The sequence below is a fragment of the Cricetulus griseus genome, chromosome 6, assembly GCF_003668045.3.
Source record: "Cricetulus griseus strain 17A/GY chromosome 6, alternate assembly CriGri-PICRH-1.0, whole genome shotgun sequence".
In the NCBI taxonomy this organism is placed as follows: Eukaryota; Metazoa; Chordata; class Mammalia; order Rodentia; family Cricetidae; genus Cricetulus; species Cricetulus griseus.
In genome coordinates this window covers 91,037,419-91,056,370 of record NC_048599.1, presented here as the reverse complement: position 1 = coordinate 91,056,370, position 18,952 = coordinate 91,037,419, and the positions used below count along the sequence as shown (strand labels likewise).

Below are 18,952 nucleotides of genomic sequence, written 5' to 3'. Positions count from 1 at the left end.
CAAACAAACAAAGATCAAGTTTGCAGTACTTTACCTGTGGTTTTTGCATGTCCATCAACTTCCTCAGGCAGAGCACTAAGAAGCTCCGGGACAATGCTGAGCAACAGACATACAAATGCCCAAAAGACATGCTCCTTCCTCATTATAGAAGTCATTTCTGAAATATAGAACACAAACACACTTAATAAGAAGTCAGTGTGGGTGTGTCTGTAAGCTAGTAGGAATCTTGCAAACTTGCAAGTGAATTTAATGTATCATATTTAGTGCATCCTTGAGTGCCGCTGTCAACACATTCTGAAGTTCCCCTTTAAAACATGTACTTGAAACAGTGGCAGGTACAATCACATCCATACAGTGTACATTACCACTGTTCATCGGGAGGGCATCCTTTAGCCTTGAAAATACAAGGTCAAAAGGAAATGATGAGAGATTTATAAGTGCTTGTTAATACTGATTGGTACAGTCTCTCTCGTGTGTAATCTAGATTTAAATAGAGGTTGGGAGGACACAGGACAATAATGGGGTGGTGTTCTAAATGCAACCTAAAATGAATTAATGAAAACATGATTTCCTTCTAAACTGGCCACACTTTCCGTGCCACTCAGCTACTTTTCTTTCTTAGTTTGAACTAATTGCAAACTTTAATTTTTCCAGCATTCATTTTTTGATAACATTCTTAAGACAACCTTCAATTTTTTGTACTCTGCCCTCTTTCAGAAGGGAAGCATTTTCACAATTCCCTTCCTTGTTTCTTGTGGTATTTGTTTTCTAAGCCATTTCCTAACCAGGTTTTCTGTGAGATAAGCACACAGAAACTGCTCACAATAGAAGTATCTTTCATGCCAGCCACTCCCTTTCTTAAGCCCCTCAATTCACCATTCCCCAGTTTAAGGACAAGTGATGAGCCAACACTTTTGCACCCTAAGGGAAATGAGTTTCTGCAGGAAGAGAGACATTTCCTGTTTCAAACTGATTTAAAGATCTAGATCTAAAGAGGAAAAGACGTTGAAAAACACGTAGCTTTAAAAAAAAAAAAAAAAAAAAAAAAAAAAAAAAAAAAAAAAAAAAGATTTCCCCTTTGCACTCAAAGGTGAACAGAAACAGTGATCAGGGGATGCCGTGAGCAAAGGCATGTTCTACAGCTACACCTTCAAACCTCTGACAGTTTTTACTTCTACAGCAAAATGAAATCAGAATGCCTAAAACTAGGTAATTTTTAAAAATGGCTCATTTTTACTTTGTGTGCCTTGGTGCTTTACGTGCCTGTATGCCTATGTGGGAATGTCAGATCCCCAGGAACTGGAGTTACAAACAGTTGTGAGCTGCCATGTGAGTGCAGGGGATTGAACCCAGGTCCTCTGGAAGAGCAGCCAGTGCTCTTAACCGATGAGCCATCTCTCCAGCCCCAGACTACATTGATTTTTAAGGTATAGAGATTTCTGTCATAATTCTAGAGTCTGGGAAGTGCCAAATCAGGTTACTGGCAAGAAGGAAAAAATAAATAAAAATACATGGATGGCCTTCAAATACATTAATAGTAAAGTAATAATGCTGATTTACTTTCGGTATCATTAAAATCAGTGACAAACTATATAACTTGATTCTCATGACACATTGAAACTAGACATGACACATGACACTAGAACATATTTGAATTTTAGTCAGCAGCAATGTTAGATATTTGTAACTCATGGAACATACCATGTGCCATGTGAGAGTCTAATATGCACATATTACAAAAAATATTTCTACTAAACTTCTAGGTTCTAAATTATTTTTCAAACACTTTCAGAGACTTTTTTCTTTTTTCTTTTTTCTTTTTTTTTTTTTTTTTTGGTTTTTCAAGATAGGGTTTTTCTATGTAACAACCAGGCTAGCCTGGAACTCGATTTGTAAATCAGGTTGGCCTCAAACCCACAGAGATCAGCCTGCCTCTACCTCCAGCGTGCTGGAATTGTGAAAACACAGGAGATTGAAATTCTTTTGAGTGTTCATATTCCTCTGTATTATCTACATCCTGCCATCTACATTCATTTTTACAGGCAGCAGAGTTAAATGAAGAGGGAGACATGCAGGTGTCTTAGTTATTATATAGGGATGTATATTTAATATAGTAAAAATGTATGTAGATTCAAGATCTAAATTAGTTAAAAATATACCATCTTTCCCAGAACAAAAGATTGACTATTAAGATGACAATATTCTTAGATGTAATCTACATATTTTATGTAATTTGTACACAATCCCCAGCAAGATTTTGTTTTGTCAAAATTGACAGGGAAATCCTAAAATTCATGTGGAGATTCTAGCTACTTACCATAGCTAAAGCAATCACACAAAAGAGCAAGGCTGGAAGACTCCCACTTTGTGATGTATGAGGGTGCTTTTGTCATATGAGCAGATAAAGAAAATATGTCACGTAGGCATAATGGAGTTTTATCCATCCACAAAGAAGAATGAAATCAAGTCAGTCCCAAGAAAATGGATACAAGTGAAAGCCATCATGTTAAGTAAACTAAGCCAAACAAATGAAGACAAAAGAACAATGTAGTCTGAAAGCAGAAGGATTAATAAACAAGGAAAGAAGAGATCAGAAAGATTTTTTGCTTTGTTTTGTTTTTTGTTTTGTTTTGTTTTGCTTTTTCCTTTTTTTATTTAAATTAGAAACCAGCATGTTTTACATGTCAATCCCAGTTCCCTCTCCCTCCCCTCTTCCCCTGCCCCCCACTGGCCCCCTATCCCAAACCCTTTCTGCTCCCCAGGGAGGGTGAGGCCTTCCATGGGGGATCTTCAGAGGTCAGAAAGTTTTAAGGACAGTGGATCTGAAGAAATTTTCTCATATGTGTATATGAAAATGACACAGAAAATTCCATTCATTTATATACTTAATGTGAACTAATCATACACAAAAACTGAAAACAACTCAGAGCCACAGTAATTAATATATTTTGGCATCGATATGGATTCAAGGAGAACTGATAAGCATTAAACAGATCAATGTCTGGAATCAACTGACAATGACAAGGATTTCAAGACTCTTCAGTGGAAAATATCTTTTCACCTAAAGGCATGTTTCAAAACAATGAGACTAGCCTTCCCTTGTATCATACACAAAACTTCACTAAAAACAGGTCAATGGACTAAATGGAAGATCTAAAATGTGTAATATGCTTTACAATATGATGAAATCTTTGTGATCCTATATTGGGCAAAATCTCTTAGAAATGAAATCAAAAGCAAAAAGACAAAATGAGAAGAAAATAAATTGACATGGCACTTGTGACCAGCTAATGGAATTTTCATAAGCCTTTCCCCCATCCATGCTGGGGTTTTGGCTGGCTTAGCACAACACAGAACTGTTTGCCTGGTACTGTTAGCTGGGTCAAAACCCCTGGCAAAGTCATAGGCCTTTGAGGTGAACTCGATACTGTTATCCTGCTAAATGGACATAATATTAAGCCCACTACTAATGGCTTATCACTGTACCCATAGATCAGAGCATCTCTCAGTCCTCGTCAGAGAAGCTTCTTTTTGCAATAGCTGCTGATTGATACAGGCATCCACAACTGGTACAGAGAACAAAAGGCTGTAGAGTACTTAGCTCTAAATGAGATAGCTGTATCACGACCCTTCCCACAAGACTAAGGGATCATCATGGAATTGGGAGGGAAGATTTGAAGACTACTATCTTTCTAATACATTATTCATTAAAAGGCATAATACACCTAGTAGACATTCATTGGTCTAGTCTGACATTTCTGCAGTGCACACAGTATTTTGTCATCTGTAAATTATCTAGAAAACTCATGTATTAATTTTGCACATGAGCCAGACATGGTGGCATGTACATGCCTTTAATCCCAGCACTCGGGAGGCAGAGGCAGGCAGATCTTTGTGAGTTTGAGGCCAGCCTGGTCTCCAGAGTGAGCGCCAGGATAGGCTCCAAAGCTACACAGAGAAACCCTGTCTTGGGGGAAAAAAAAAACCTACACTGTATGGATCAAGTTATATAACTATTCTCATAACTTTCATTTTTTTCCATATTTTCAGGGTGTTTTGGGTTTTGTTTGTGTTTTCTGTTGCTGCTGCTGCTGTGGTTGGAGACAGGCTCCCTGACCAGTCTTTGCCACGTTTCAAAGCTAACTTTATGTAAGTAGTATTCTCAACTGAAAATTCTAAAGCATTCATAATAAGTGCTGGAAGTGAATTGTTGTTAAAAGTATTTTTATGGGACTGTCAAGTCATATTCTCCAGTGGAGGAATGGCTTAGTCTCAGGAAGAAGTCTGTGAACCAGACTTGCAGTCTCAGGAAGAGTATTTCCTGAAAAAATATACTGTGGGAATGCAAATATTTGAGTGGTTCTCCAAGGGAGAGCATGGCTGAAAAGCCGCACGTTTACCACATACCACAGACCAAGGAGTCCAAAGAGCTTCATTTATCTCCTTGCTAACTTCCCTGAGAGTCACATTCTTAGTGCACAGGGTCATTGCTGTAAGCAAAGTGTGAACACCAGGCTCACTTATGACATAAAATTTAAATTAAGCTAGAACAGAACTCTGGTTATAAGATATAAATATTAATTTCAAAAATGCTATCAGAAGCATAAAGATACATAACTATAAAACAGTATACATTTCTGTAATTATGTAATGTTTCCAGGGAGATTTCCTACCTGCTAGGCTACTGTATCGTGTCAATAATGCTGTGCAATTAATTAAGCAGGCATACTAAACTGATGGTTTGCAAAAATCATTTACTTTCCAATATCAAATGCCTAGATGACTAGGAAGGGATAGAAGCAGAAGGGATCCTGAACCACATTTGCAACAGCACTCTTAAAAGAACTAAGATGTATGCAACAGGCACCAAATTTTAACAGGAAAATACAGAACTAACAAATACATTATTTACATCCATATTTTTTGTTTGTTTGTTTGTTTGTTTGTTTTTCAAGACAGGGTTTCTCGTGGCTTTGGAGGCTTCCTGGAACTAGCTCTTGTAGACCAGGCTGGCCTTGAACTCACAGAGATCCCCCTGCCTCTGCCGCCCGAGTGCTGGGATTAAAGGCATGCGCTACAACCACCCAGCTTCATATTTATTTCTTTTGAAGCATTAGCTTAACTGCCTCTTGCAAAAGAGGCTTAGGCAGTATCTATTTCAACAGGATAAAATCTACTTTCTCTGCTATACTAGTCCTATAAGTAAAATTTATTAAATTATGATTATTGTTATCATTTTTAACACTGAAGATTGCTCAAATGTTTTATTCTAATTTAAACTCTAGGCTTTGCTAGCAATTATATTTATTAATGAAAAAAATTCCCATCATTCTACCACATATATATAGAAAATCAAGTTTCAGCCCAGTTCTGAAAAAGTGAAGTCTGGGAATTTGCCTCTTCCATGTGGAAATGGTGTAGAAGTTTACCCAAACAATAATAAAACCTGAATAAACAGATGAGACTAAGTCAGACAAAGCCAATGTCTTTGAGAGACGTGAACATGTGCCATGGATCATATTTCCTTTGTTCTCTAAAGGTTGGTGGAAACAGAAACTGTAAATTCACACATTAAAGAATCAACTAAAGAGAAAAATGGAAGAGCAAAAGCTGTTGAGTTTGAGCCTCTTTTAAATGCCTAGCCATTATCAGTTTTTGCATTGTCTGGCTTAACCGTGTTGTACGTCAAGCTTGTTTAGATGGAATCCTGCATATGCTCTTTTTTGAGGTGCTAGAGCCATAGTTTGTCAATTAAATGAAAATAGTGGTGACACAAATAGCAGGTTCCACTACTGAGCATTTAGCATCACTTTGATTTTCTTATTTGTATCTTGCACTCATGTTAAGAAAAAAAAAAATAATCTCATCTCATCACTGTTTTATACAGAAAACAAATCCTGGTTCAAAATAAGGAAGTGAATTGTCAAAAAATTCCTTGAATGTAACAGTGTAGAAAATTTTAAATATTCTTATAGGTATGTTTGCAAATTAATAGTTTTGTTTTAGTGAACATGCCAATTAAAAATCTAAAAAGGAAAGCTTTGAAAAAGGCAGTCATAATCTTCCAAAGGAACTGTATTCCAAACCAGGTTATAGGTCCTTTAAAAAAAAAAAAAACTTTGAATATACAATGTTATGGATGGAATTTACATTGATGGGTATATAACAAAACATAACACAGCATCTTCAATACTTAAGATAGGTGTTGTGAGATATTTGTACACTGTGAAGAGGTATTATTGTGATTAGTGTAATAAAATGCTGAAGGGCCAATACCTAGGCAGGACTTCCAGGTAGAGAGGAAGAGAATAATCAAGGTACGTGAGGGACACCACGGAGACATGGAATGAGTCAACACACAGAATGGGAAAGAGATAAAAGCTATGCGGTGGAACATAGATAACAAAAATATGGGTTAGTTTAAGGTATAAGAGCTAGTGGGACGAGCCTAAGCTAAGGCCAATCTTTCATAATTAATAATAAGTCTCCATGTCATTATCTGTGGGCTGGCCATTCCGACAAGAAAGTACAACTACAGACAGGCAACTTTGATGATTTAGTCTGTGACACATGGAAATTGGGCCAGTTCAGGATGCCTTTCCTTTGCTGTCATTTCAAACTAGACAACATAGCTTGAAATGCATCTTCACAGGTAAAGACAAAGGGATTTTATGGTTAAAGCCACATATGCTGTCCCAGTACTCCAAGGCTGTCATAATAGAATACCACAGTGAGCAGCTTAAACAGCAGGGAAGTTTTACAATGTAGACTGCTGTATCCTCTACAATGCTGGTCAGTTCGGTTCCTGGAGAGGGCTCTCTCTGGCTTGCAAATGGCCACTGTCTTCTCTCAAGTCTTCACTTGGCATCTTCTCTGTGTATGCACAGAGAAACTGAGAGAGATAAACCTCTGCACCTTCATCTTACCATAAGGCCATCAACACCATAGGATGAGGAACACAACCTTACTTAATTTAATTTTCTGCTTAATTTTAATTACCTCTTAAAAGTCTTCTCAAGTATTGTCACACTTGAGGCCAGGCTCCAACACACAACTCTGAGGAGAACATAGGTCAGTCTACAGTAGGAATGTGTGTCAGAAGTGAGGGCCACTGTTGCCTGGAGCAGGTGATGCATCAGTAATAGAGTCTATTTTTCTCAAACAAATTCCTTTTCTATAACTACAGATTTCTAAGTTCGGATAATTCGATAATTCCTACATTATGAAACTTGGGACGTGGCTGACCAAAGTTTAACATATTACTATTAAGATGTAGAAATCACAAGTATAAATAGTATAGTTCCCAAAAAAAGTAGTATAGTTCCTTTCTAATTTGCCCATATTATCTTCCCTCTCCATCTCCCTGCCCCTACCTTTTCTCTGCCTTCTCAGTGTATACATACACATATCCTAAAGAGATATTTTCAACTAAAATTAAAAAAAAAGAACTTTTGATGAATTCTGCCAGCCAGGGTCTCATTACCTCTGTATCCTGGAATCCAGTCCTGACTTAATGAACACAGTGGAAATACTGCTTCATAGCCAAATTTCTCCTCAAATATTGCCTTCTGAGAGTAGTTTGAACACAGAAGACAAAATAGTTCCATGTGTATATCTATGTATTTTTTTAAAGATTTTATTTATTTATTATGTATATAACATTCTGCTTCCATGTATATCTGCACACTAGAAGAGGGCACCAGATCCATTACGGATGGCTGTGAGCCACCATGTGGTTGCTGGGAATTGAACTCAGGACCTCTGGAAGAGCAGCTAGAGCTCTTAACCTCTGAGCCATCTCTCCAGTGCCATATTTTTCATGCATGTATAAATATGTGTTCATATATGTGAGTCCTCATGTGGGGGCTTACAAGTGCATGTGGGTAGAAGCCTGAGGTTAATGTTGGGTATTTCCTCAATCACTCTCCACCTTCAAGGTCCAGGAAGGGTCTTCATTAAACCCAGAGCTCACTGTTTAGCTAGTCTGTCTTACCAGCTTGCTGATTCCCTGATCTGCCTCCCACAGCTTTTATATGGGCATATGAGATTTGAAACTTCTCTTTGCTATTGTAGCAAATGTTTTACCTACTGAACTAGCTCTTCAGTCTTTTTACATGCTGCTGAGGGAGGAAAGTCATCAACAGTCTTACTTAGCTGCATTGTGAGATACAATAACGATCAGCAATATATCCCTATTTGGCAAAAGAGGCACGAGTGTTACGGGGTAACCAACAGCTTTCTAATTGGATTTTTAAAGACTCACTCCACAAGAGGAAACTCAGGCCTGGCACTATAAATCTTTCTGAGAACACATAGCTAACATAGCCTCTGGGGAGATCCCACTACTATTGTTTTGCTAAATAGACACAATATCAAACTACCTTCTACATGCTTATCCTTACAAACATAGATTAGTGCAACTTTCACCACCAACCCCACCAGAGCAGCTTCTTATGCTGTTATTAGAAAGAGTCACAACTGATAAAATGCAGAAAATAATTGGCTGAGGAGTACTCATCTATATCACAACGTGCCCCCATGCTAAGGCAAAACTAAAGAAGATGGTGTGGAAAGATTATAGGAGCCAGAGATAGAGGAAGACTGCCAAAAAATAGTGTCTTCTGGACTTGACAAGACCTTTACACTCAAAAACTCAGAGTAACTGTAGTTGCCTGCATAAGAACCGTACAAGATCAAGCCAGTCAAAATTCTAGCATGGGTAAGGAAGGAACTCATGAGGCCCCACCTCTACTTGAAACGAATTGTTACTTGATGGTTGCTAGAGATGGGAAAAGTCTCTTTTGATGAGTATGGCTCATTGGTAGTGTAATGGTGAATATTATGTTAAGAGGATAAATTTATTGTGCTAGGCTTGTAAAAAAAAAAAACACAACATTGTTTTTAGCTTGTGTAAGCCATGAGAAAGTTGCTCCTACCTTGAATGTACCATCAGCTGACCCAAGATGGACCACTTCCTGGTGCAGTTGGGCTACTCTTAAAAAAATGCTGATTATTGCAAAATATTTCACTGCCTCAGCTATTCCTACAAGGTAATGGGTCACAAGATGAAACAGACTAATTGTTAAGTTCTGCTTTTTTTTTTTTCTTTGAAACCCTTGCTTGCAGCTGGGCAGTGGTGGCGCACGCCTTTAGTACCAGCATTCAGGAGGCAGAGGCAGGCAGATCTCTGTGAGTTCAAGACCAGCCTGGTCTATAAGAGTTAGTTCCAGGACAGCTGCCAAAGCCACAGAGAAACCTTATCTTGGAAATAAGAAAAAAGAAAAAGAAAAAGGAAAAGAAAAAGAAACCCTTGCTTGCTTGGATACCTGAGGCATTTGTTAAGACATCTGTTATAAAATCAAGCCTTGCCTGCACCCAGACAGGATATGAGTTAATTTGGCTCCCCAAAATTATAACTTCATGGGTTTTGCTTTTATAATCCTTATAATCCTTAGTTGGTACCTTACCTAGAGAACTCTTTTTAGTTTGGTCCTGGCCAATCTCTTTTTACTATAAAACCTTTAATTTACAAAACCAAAACTTGAGTCAGACTTGTAAATCTCTGAACGACCCCAAACCCACAGAAGTAGGATGCCCAACCTCTAGTGGATAAACCTACATCCATGTGCATACTGACAACCCTAATTAGACTCAGTGACTTATGGGAAGGGCTGTAGGAGAGGGAGTGGGGAATGGATTTGATAAAATACATTGTATACTTGTATGAAACCACAAAAACAAAATGTGTTTCCATTTTGTCTCTAGAAAAAGAACAGGGAGGGAAAGAGAATGTGTTGACTTTTCAAAATGGCAAGTAGTGAACTTTTAAAACTGTAAAGGTCTGATATTTTCTCTTCATAAAATAAGGTATTAACAACTCCTCATTACATGATTTCTGAGCTGTTATGAACCCAACCAATCAATCCATGGTAATATTTACATTAAATTTCATTAATCCTTCTCATTAGGCATTTGAGTTAGTCTCACAGCTGTATTTTATCAACTGAATTGAGATTAAAGACAAAATAGACAGGACTTTGGAAAGTGTTGAGTAAGAGAAAACACATAGATGGTTTACAACATAATCAATAAGTCATGCCTTTTCCTATGCACGAATGTTTATTTTTCAGAAACGCCTGTAATTCGTTAAAATACCAAAGTTATACTTATGAACTAAATGCTACAAAAATGGCTAAATATACATTCATATTTGTTTTAGCAAAGAAAATAACATTGTACAATTGAGCAATATAGATTTTCAAGATTGTAAAAATTATTAAATATAGTGACACTTTTGTTAACTAAATGTTATCTCCCATGAAGTTGATTGGTAATGACAAAAAATAGAAGATTATTTGGGAAATAAGCAAGAGAACACTAATTTTGAAAGCGCTTCATATTCACAACAAAATGTGTATTTGAAGATCATGTGGTGGGGAGGGAAGGAACAACGTGCAAGGAGAGATACATAATTTGATAAGAGAAGATACGTAAGTTTTGTGAGAATATGTACATAGTTTTACCATTTTTCTTAAGATTCCTAAATGTTAATTGGGTCACCTTTGTTGGTTATTGAAGTAGTAGTTAATTGGCACTCTTCACAATCAATATGATCATAGGTCAGCTCACAGAGGATAGCCTGTGCCTACCTAAATAACAACTCTTCAATCTATGCTCATCATGGTGATTTGTGTTGATTTAGATGTCAGTACATAATAATCTCTGTCTAGGGCAGTGGTTCTCAACCTATCTAAATGCTGTGACCCTTTAATACAGCTCCTCATGTTATGGTGACCCCCAACCATAAAATTATTTCATTGCTATTTCATCAATGTATTTTTGCTACTGTTACAAATCATCATGGAAAAATCTGATATGCAATCCCCAAGGGGTCTCTACCCACAGGTTGAGACCCACTGGTCTGGGGAGGATCTGTGGGTATGTGTTTTATCTTGTTGGGATGAAGATAGGGTGCTTTTTAAAAATGACCCTTCATCTAAGTGCATGATATAGGAAGAACCACTCATAGTCACCTTTAACTTGTTCTACAGATGTCACACCCATGACTCAACAACTGTCATAAGATGTCAAGAAGGATGGCGCTAAGCACGTTGATTTTTTTTTTTTTTTTTTTTTTTGTGAATGATAGGAATGTTATGGAAAGAGCCTGAATTCATGCTGAGGTAGCTAGTGTTAAAATACCCACCTCTGTGTTTTGGTTACTAGAGGCTAATAACAAGCCTCATTAATTTAAGCTTGTATCTACTATGGTTGTTTCCTTTTGAGAACAAAATATAACCTGACAACTGCTGTTTGTGCTTTCATGAGCAAGCTATTAACCATTTTTTAAAAACATTTTAGTTGGAAGATATTTAAGGTAATGAGACAATTAATACTGTGTAGCTCACAAAGCCCAGAGAGAATCATCTTTTCTTTAACTGTGTTTTGAGCACAGTGGGTAAAAGGTACTTGTATAAACATTGCAATCTAGTTTAATCACTGGACTTATGCAAAGGCAGAAGAAAAGACTAACTCCTTAAGTTGACCATATGTTTAAAGGTTCCCCAGACCAAAAATTAAATATGGGGAGCAATGAAGCAAATCATTTTGAACCTGAAGAATGAATATTAGAACATGGAGTGATTTAAAACAAAACAGAAATGAAAACACACAAACACACACACACACACACACACACACACACACACACACACACCCCTCCCAAGGTAGTTCCTGATTCTGAGTCATCTATTTACTGAAAGACTGACCAATCCAACAGTAAAACTTCCTTTGGATTTGGCTCTGGTTACAGGAAATTGTAATTTTCTGGAGAATTGCTCAACATAAAATTCCCTGATGACATAGATCCATATTTGAAATTGTGACCATTTCACTGATTAAAATATACTTTTTTTTTCTTTTAGGTACAAAAGTAGTTGACACAAATGGTTTTATAAAACAAAGAAGGTTCCTCTTGAAATAAAGATGCTAAAATATTTAGACTGTGTGGCTCTAACTTCTTATTGATAACATAAAAAGTAAAAATGGCCCAGGCAGTGGTAGCGTACACCTTTAGTCCCAATACTCAAGAGGCAGAGGCAGGCGGATCTCTGAGTTTTCAGCCAGCCTGGACTACAGAGTAAGTTCAAGGACAGCCAGGGCTACGAAAAGAAAATCTGTCTCAAGCCATCCACCCACAAAAAAAGAAAAGATAGAAATAACCTCATGGTAATGGGATAATAATAGCAAGCAGAAAAGGAGAGTAGTCTAATGTTACAACAAAACAGCGTGGGCAAACTGAGATTGTTAAAAAGATTAACAACTTAAATGAAGGTAAGGTTATTGGGATGAAAGAACTTGTAAATACCTGAAATATTCTGGCATATTTTATAAATAAAGGAAACTTAGAAACCAGGGCGGGGAGAGGTACTATCTGAGCCACAGCATCACTTCTTACCGCTGGCTCGGCTCACTACACACCAGGCTGCTGTCACCTTGCAGCAGTTCTGTCTCTCAAGAGCTAGGATTCGAGGTGTACCATTGCATGTAGCCTGTCTTCTCTAGCTGAGGTTGTGATGAGAACAAGAGATAGTAACCAGTGAGGTTAGGAAGGTACTCTACACCAGCTCTTCTGAGAATGCCCTTACTGGGGGCCAGGAACGCCAATGCAGAGGTCTGGTCCGTGTTTCTGTGTGGCTCCTAAATGAGCATCTCTGCCTAGAGGCATTACTGTGTAACAGAAGCTGATGACTTGTAGTTGGGCCAACTGGACTGACCAGCGCACATCCCCCTCCTGGATTTCTTACCTTGGTGAGTCTATGGTCCTCAAAACAGAGCCAGGGATGAGGTTTCAAAGTTACACTGTCTTCAGAAGAAATCCGGAGGCAAGCCCCCAAAACGACTCAGTCTAGAAATAATATGGCCTAGGGGTCTTGATTCCGTTCAGTTTTCCTGTCAGTTAAAGAAATAAGAGGCAGAAAAAAATCTGAAGTGCAACAGATAACAGCAGAGAACTCCCAAGCACCGCTGGGAAGCTAAACAACCCAGTCTCTACTGGAGGCTTGGGGTTTTAAAGGCTCTGAATAGCCTTCCTCCCCCACTCAGGGTTGGTCAGTTTGAAGACAGATAGCATGGTTGGTTGATTGGTCCAAAAAATATGTATGACACGTCCTCAACAGGCCTTGAACTTGTTGAGCCAGTTTGTCAGCAGGAATTCTCTGCTTGAGGCGTTTGTCTCAAATTAGGAGGCTGAGAAAGAAACTGGTCACCTTTATTACTTAGCCTCCCAATCTCTGCCTACCAGTAAGTTTAACTTCTCATCACTCACCCTGGCAGACAAAAATACCAGTTTCTGGAAATGGGAGAGAAAATGGGCAGCAACGGACTCCCCCTAGATCTTGCATCAAGTGTGGTAAAGAATTGTCCCATAACCACACACACCATACACACGCACACACACACACACACACACGCACGCACGCACGCACGCACGCACGCGCACACACACACACACACACACACACACACATATCCTGCCAAGGCCCCGCCTAAACTATGGAAGCTGTTGTGTTGACTGCCCTACTCTGCCTCGCCAAGGTAGTTTTTCCAAGTCCTTCCTCCACGGGAAAACCTCTTAGACCTTCTGTGTCTGGTGGCTGAAGACTGCGGTTGTCTTGTGTGGCAGCTGAAGACTTAATGCTGCCCTGTGTGGCTGCCAAACACTGACAACCTTTGCCCCCAACAAAGCCATTGACATCACCATACTGGCTGTCCAGGTAGCAGGTCAAATTTCTGTCATTCTTAACTGATGCAGAGGCCATTTGGTTAATACTTCCTGCCCAAATTATCCCTCTCAGATCTTTGTATGTTGAAGGCCAAGCACTAGCTCTATCAGTTTAGGAGCAGCAAGCTGACCTTAGCCAGCTCCTCCCCACATAGCTCTTTGCTACTTAAAATCAGGCCTTGCCTTTACCAGAGTCTGGGTCTCCAGCTGAGAAAGGCAAGCCACAAGCAGCTTCATGCTGAGAAAGGTAAACTCACAACACAGATTTCAATGTAAAAGCAAACTCAAGCCATCCTGTTGCTATTACTAAAAATTTGCTTTTTACTATTTCTTTATTCAAAAGAACTTGCTTTTCAATGATTTCTCCCAGTAATCAAGCACCTACGCCTCATGGCAAATGATTAGATATTTCCAGACAAAAAGAAAAAGTTTAGGTCTACAGAGGGAGTTCCAGGATAGCCAGGTCTACACAGAGAAACCCTGTCTTAAAAAAAAAAAAAAAAAAAAAAAAAAAAAAAATTTAAAGTTTATACAAGCCATAAAGGTCTGAAGAAGGGATTTAAAGTTTGTGAAAATGACTTAAGATATTGAAAATGAGACTTAAAGATGGTACACAATATTAAGACTTCAAAGTTCACTCAATGGAGCTCTGATATGTTAATCTAGCCTTGGTAAGACACTGGGTATTAAATCTTTTTTTTATTATTATTATAGTCATAAGCCAGGCGTTGGTGGCGCATGCCTTTAATCCCAGCACTCGGGAGGCAGAGGCAGGCAGATCTCTATGAGTTCGAGGACAGCCTGGTCTCCAGAGAGAATGCCAGGATAGGCTCCAAAGCTACACAGAGAAATCCTGTCTCGAAAAAAATATATATATATAATCACCGACTCAAAATTTCAAATTTCCTTTGATTGTTTTCTAAATATAGATGTAAAAGTGCTGAGCACTTTGGCTTCCTCCCCACCAAGAAATGTCTGTCTTATTACAGATAAATAAATGTTCATGCTTTTATTATGCTGGTAACTTTCAAGTTTGTTTTGCTATGGCTCAAAGGTGTGTGTGTGTGTGTGTGTGTGTGTGTGTGTGTGTGTGTGTGTGTGTGTGTGCTCCTACTGTGTTTGGACATCTGTTAACAGCTTTCCCTGCAATGGCTACTTCAGTGCAGATCACAGACAGTGGTCACGCTAATATCTAAAACTATTATCTCTTTTTGTAAGTTTCAAATAATTCATGTAAACTTCAGGGGCTTGCGACTTGGAACCACCTGTGATGGGTCAAACGTACTCAGGGATCCCTTGCCATTGTTAATCCAATGTGATTGCTCCTTGTATCTCTCTCTTCAGGCTCCCTCAGCTAACCAGATCCTGCCACCATCCACCACCACCACCACCCCTGCCCCATCCTGGCCTTTGACTCAAATTCCAGCCTTCTTGACCACCATGGCAACCCTCCCCAGTCCAGCTAAGAAGTAACTACACTACATCATCCCTTATCATCAGCAAAAGGCTAGATTATTAGTTCCCTCAGCTGTCCAAATAAACAGAAACGAGCTCAAGCTGGACTACAGGAGGATTTCTGGGGGTTAGATAAAAGCCAGCATTCCTCGGGAACTTTTGAAACTAGTTCCCATCTGCCAAAAGTTGTCATTTCCCTTACCTCTGGCAGAAGGGACATACGGTTCCATTGAGCCATATGTGGCTGCATATCAAAGCCATGCCAGCCTCCGGGCTCCTTCAATCCCTACTCATAAGTACTTGTTATACATTTCAAAGTCCCCACACCAGTCTCCTGACCTCCCTTCCCAGCTACCCACCCTCCTTATACCTCAGATTCTGACTATACTCGTTGCTGTTATCCGCTGACTGTCCCTTATTCCTGTGCTCTCACTAAGCTCTATTCTTATCACTCACCATCTCCACTCTTCTCTCCTGCTTCCCCAGCCCTGGCCAGGTCCAGTCTGCTGACGATGTTCTGCCTACATCTTTTTCTCTCTGCTCTGGACTCCTCCAGATGCCTCTGGTTGTTCTCTCTTTCCTATCCCCAATAAAAAGCTTAACCTTATCATGAAGTAATCATGTCAGCAGCTCCTTTACTGCATCCCCTCACATACAAGAATTAAACTCATGCTCAAACCTTTGAAAACATACTCAAAACTCAACCCTCAAAGCACATGCAAGCTGTTAGATTATATTAGGTTATTTAAGGCAGCTGTAGAGAAACAGAAGGAGGAAAGGAAGAGAGACTTGGTCTGACCTTAGGTGGGACCATGTTTATTCACAGCGAGGAAGCACTTTATCACTCACGTGTGCAGATGGCCAAAATGCCTACAGAAGAAGATGGGATACGGGCCCCTCATAGGGGCGGAAATGACTTCCGTAGTCCACAAGGGAAGCTGGGAAGTGTAGTCCTTGAGCAGAAAACTATCATTCCTAACTCTGAGAGGATATAAAATAAAATGCAGGATGGGGGTGTTATAGCTGTTTTCTGCTGAGAAGGGGCTTTGTTGGAGGGAGTGGTTACAGGTCCATTGAAGGGAGGGGTCTTCTGGTCACGTAGCAAGGGGAAATCTTAACTTGATCAGCTGCAACAGATTGTGCATTTGTCATCCTGCATTACTGAAGAGACTTGAAAAATTATTATTATCATTGTTGCTGTTGTTGTTAGAGGGTTGTAAACAGATGATTTTGTTTAGAATAAAACTGAGAGGTTTCCCAGGAAGGTTATGGAGTAAGGAGGAGCAGAGGTGAAAGAGACAGAATGGGCCAATGAGAAAGTGGGCATTGAGCTGATTCAGGGTGACAGCGACTGATCCCATTGCCAGGACTGTTGCACAAAAACAAGCTAGCAGAAGTAGCAGGGAGCCATAGAGCATCAAAGGAATTGAACAGGAGAAAACAAAGGACTAATGTAAAGAATTACATCTGGCCTGGAATGAAAGGGATGAAGGTCCCTTTTAGCCAGAGTTTCTCCACAGCATCTAAAGGGACTTTAGGGAGATGTATCAGGAACAAATAGAGCTATTTGTAGGGTGAGAGCTATTGAGAAAGCTTATATGGGACATTTTATTTACGTAGAGGTGAAGTTCAGTGAGTATAACATTGTAAAGGTGGGGTAAAACGTAACTATGAGGATAATAAAGAGGAAAGAGTGATCCAGGGGAGAGCAAGAGTGATCCAGAGGAGAGCCAGAGTGGTCCAGGGAGAGCCAGAGGGGAAGGAACCAGAAGCCACACACTGGAGGCTTGTGGTTGAATTTTTTTCTGGTCCCTGTCTCTAGCCCCATCTCAAACCAGTTAGGATGTCTTGGCCTGGAAACAGCATGCTCACTAAGGAGATCACAAATCCCATCGGAGCAGCCAGATCTGGACTCCAGCAGTCAAAGAGTCTAGCTGGTCCCGAAGGATGTTAAGCTGACCTGAGCTGGTGAGACAGAGGTTAATTGATGGAAAGGAGGCTTTCATTTAGCTGCTTTAGTTCTGAGTCCCAACAACAATGTTCAGAGTAGCAAGATGAGAGATGAGTTGATGGCCCATGGTCCATTAGTCTGCTTTGAGAGGTCATCCAAACTACTATTAGGGTTTGGGAACATCCCAATAACTGCTTCTAGGCTGACAGAAGAGTGAAAAGAGGGGAACAGTAGTTAGAATGTCTAAGAAGAGGGTCCATCCGGGGGACCATGATAAAACTTAACAGTCAGCAAAGATCCAGAACATGTCAGGGGATAATAACCGTACAACTTTGTGGGCGACATTAAGAGACAAATTTACACAAGGAAACCTTTTATATCAAGATTAACATGAATTAATAAAAGGTTAAATATAACATTAACATCAGGTGAAATGCAACTGGACAACTGGATGGACCCATGTACCAGAGTTCTGTAGGAAGATAACTGCAATTAGCTGTTTGTTCCATCTGACAACTGCATACAGAATATCTGGAAGCAATGTAAAAGAAGTCAGTTAACACCGTAACACCTTAAGTAGAGCAAGTTATTAGTTTACTAAATAATCCTGCTGCCAAAGTGGTGCCTCACAGAACTGATCCCTTACTTTCTTATCAATTACTTAGCCTTCCTTCCTCCTCATCACCCATTGGGATCATATACCAATAGTACAGAAATTTATGGATGTCTTAGTTCTCCACAATGGCCTGTAACTCCTTATTTACAAGAAAGTATAGACTTGATAAGAATGGGAAGGACACATCTTAACCTACTGGTAAAGAACCTATAGAAATTATTGTGCCACTAAATGAAATGCAGGTTTATTATAATAGGTAGGTAGTGTTATTATGTTACTCAGGACCTACAGATAATCATTATCCCCAAGATCACTTTGTAAGATTTTATTGTCGATACCCTGTGCACATTACCTGAAATTACACATCTAAGAATCCCATAGGTGTTGCTTAGTAGTGCTTTTACAGATGGCTCTGCAAAAGGCCTAGGCGCATATGTTTTATATGCAAATTCTACATCATCCACAACAAAAGATTGTACCCACTCCTGATTGTACCCTCAGAAGTCTGAACTTGCCGTAATCAACCAGCTCTTACTAGATCTCTCTCGGCCACTGAATATTTTAACTGCCTGTGCACACTGTGCTCAAACTGTTTCTCTTTTAGAAACTAAAAGACCTAAACCCACCCCCACTACTATTGTTATTTCACAGCTATATCTCCCTTGTGACTTCAGTATGACAATGACCCCAACCTTTCTTCATAACTTCTATCCATGCTTGTTCTAATCTGCCAAGTTCATTAACATCTAACAACGTTCAAGTCCATGAGCTGGCCTCCTCCTCACTCCTAATACTTTCTTTTCAGGCTGCTCAAAAATCTCAAAAATGTCTTCACCAGCTTTCTCTTCTTTCACACCACTGCCATCTGCTGGTGGAACTCATTAATTACTCCTACAGGGTTAAAGTCTATTGCCATTTGGCAAACAGGTTTCACTCATATCCCAGAATCTGGATGCACAAAATATGTTCATGTAACAGTTGATACCTTTTCTGATATTTTGTTGCTTCTTTTCACAGGGGTGAATCAACTTCAGATGCCATTAATCATTTATTCTACACCTTCCTCTTTCGAGGAGTCCTGACAAGTAAAATCTGGTAACAGTCCTGCTTATACTAGCAAACACTTTAAGGAATCTTACAATTTATG

General features: G+C 39.4%; 1 protein-coding gene across 9 annotated transcripts in view; it reads right to left on the bottom strand.

Annotated features, from left to right (window-relative positions):
* Positions 1-18,952, bottom strand: part of Tfpi (tissue factor pathway inhibitor) — a 76,363-nt gene that overhangs the window by 29,020 nt on the left and 28,391 nt on the right. For 3 of the 9 annotated variants that reach the window (XM_035446185.1, XM_027422696.2, XM_035446186.1), the window contains 2 exons: positions 12,807-12,951; positions 35-157 (listed from right to left, as the gene is read on the bottom strand). In XM_035446185.1, coding sequence (XP_035302076.1) covers positions 35-155 — 121 coding nt within the window. In that variant the 5' untranslated portion in view covers positions 156-157; positions 12,807-12,951. Of the gene's footprint in view, positions 1-34; positions 158-2,317; positions 2,384-12,806; positions 12,952-16,037; positions 16,186-18,952 lie in introns of those variants that run through there. The other 6 variants (XM_027422702.2, XM_027422700.2, XM_027422695.2 and 3 more) reach the window with 5 other exon arrangements.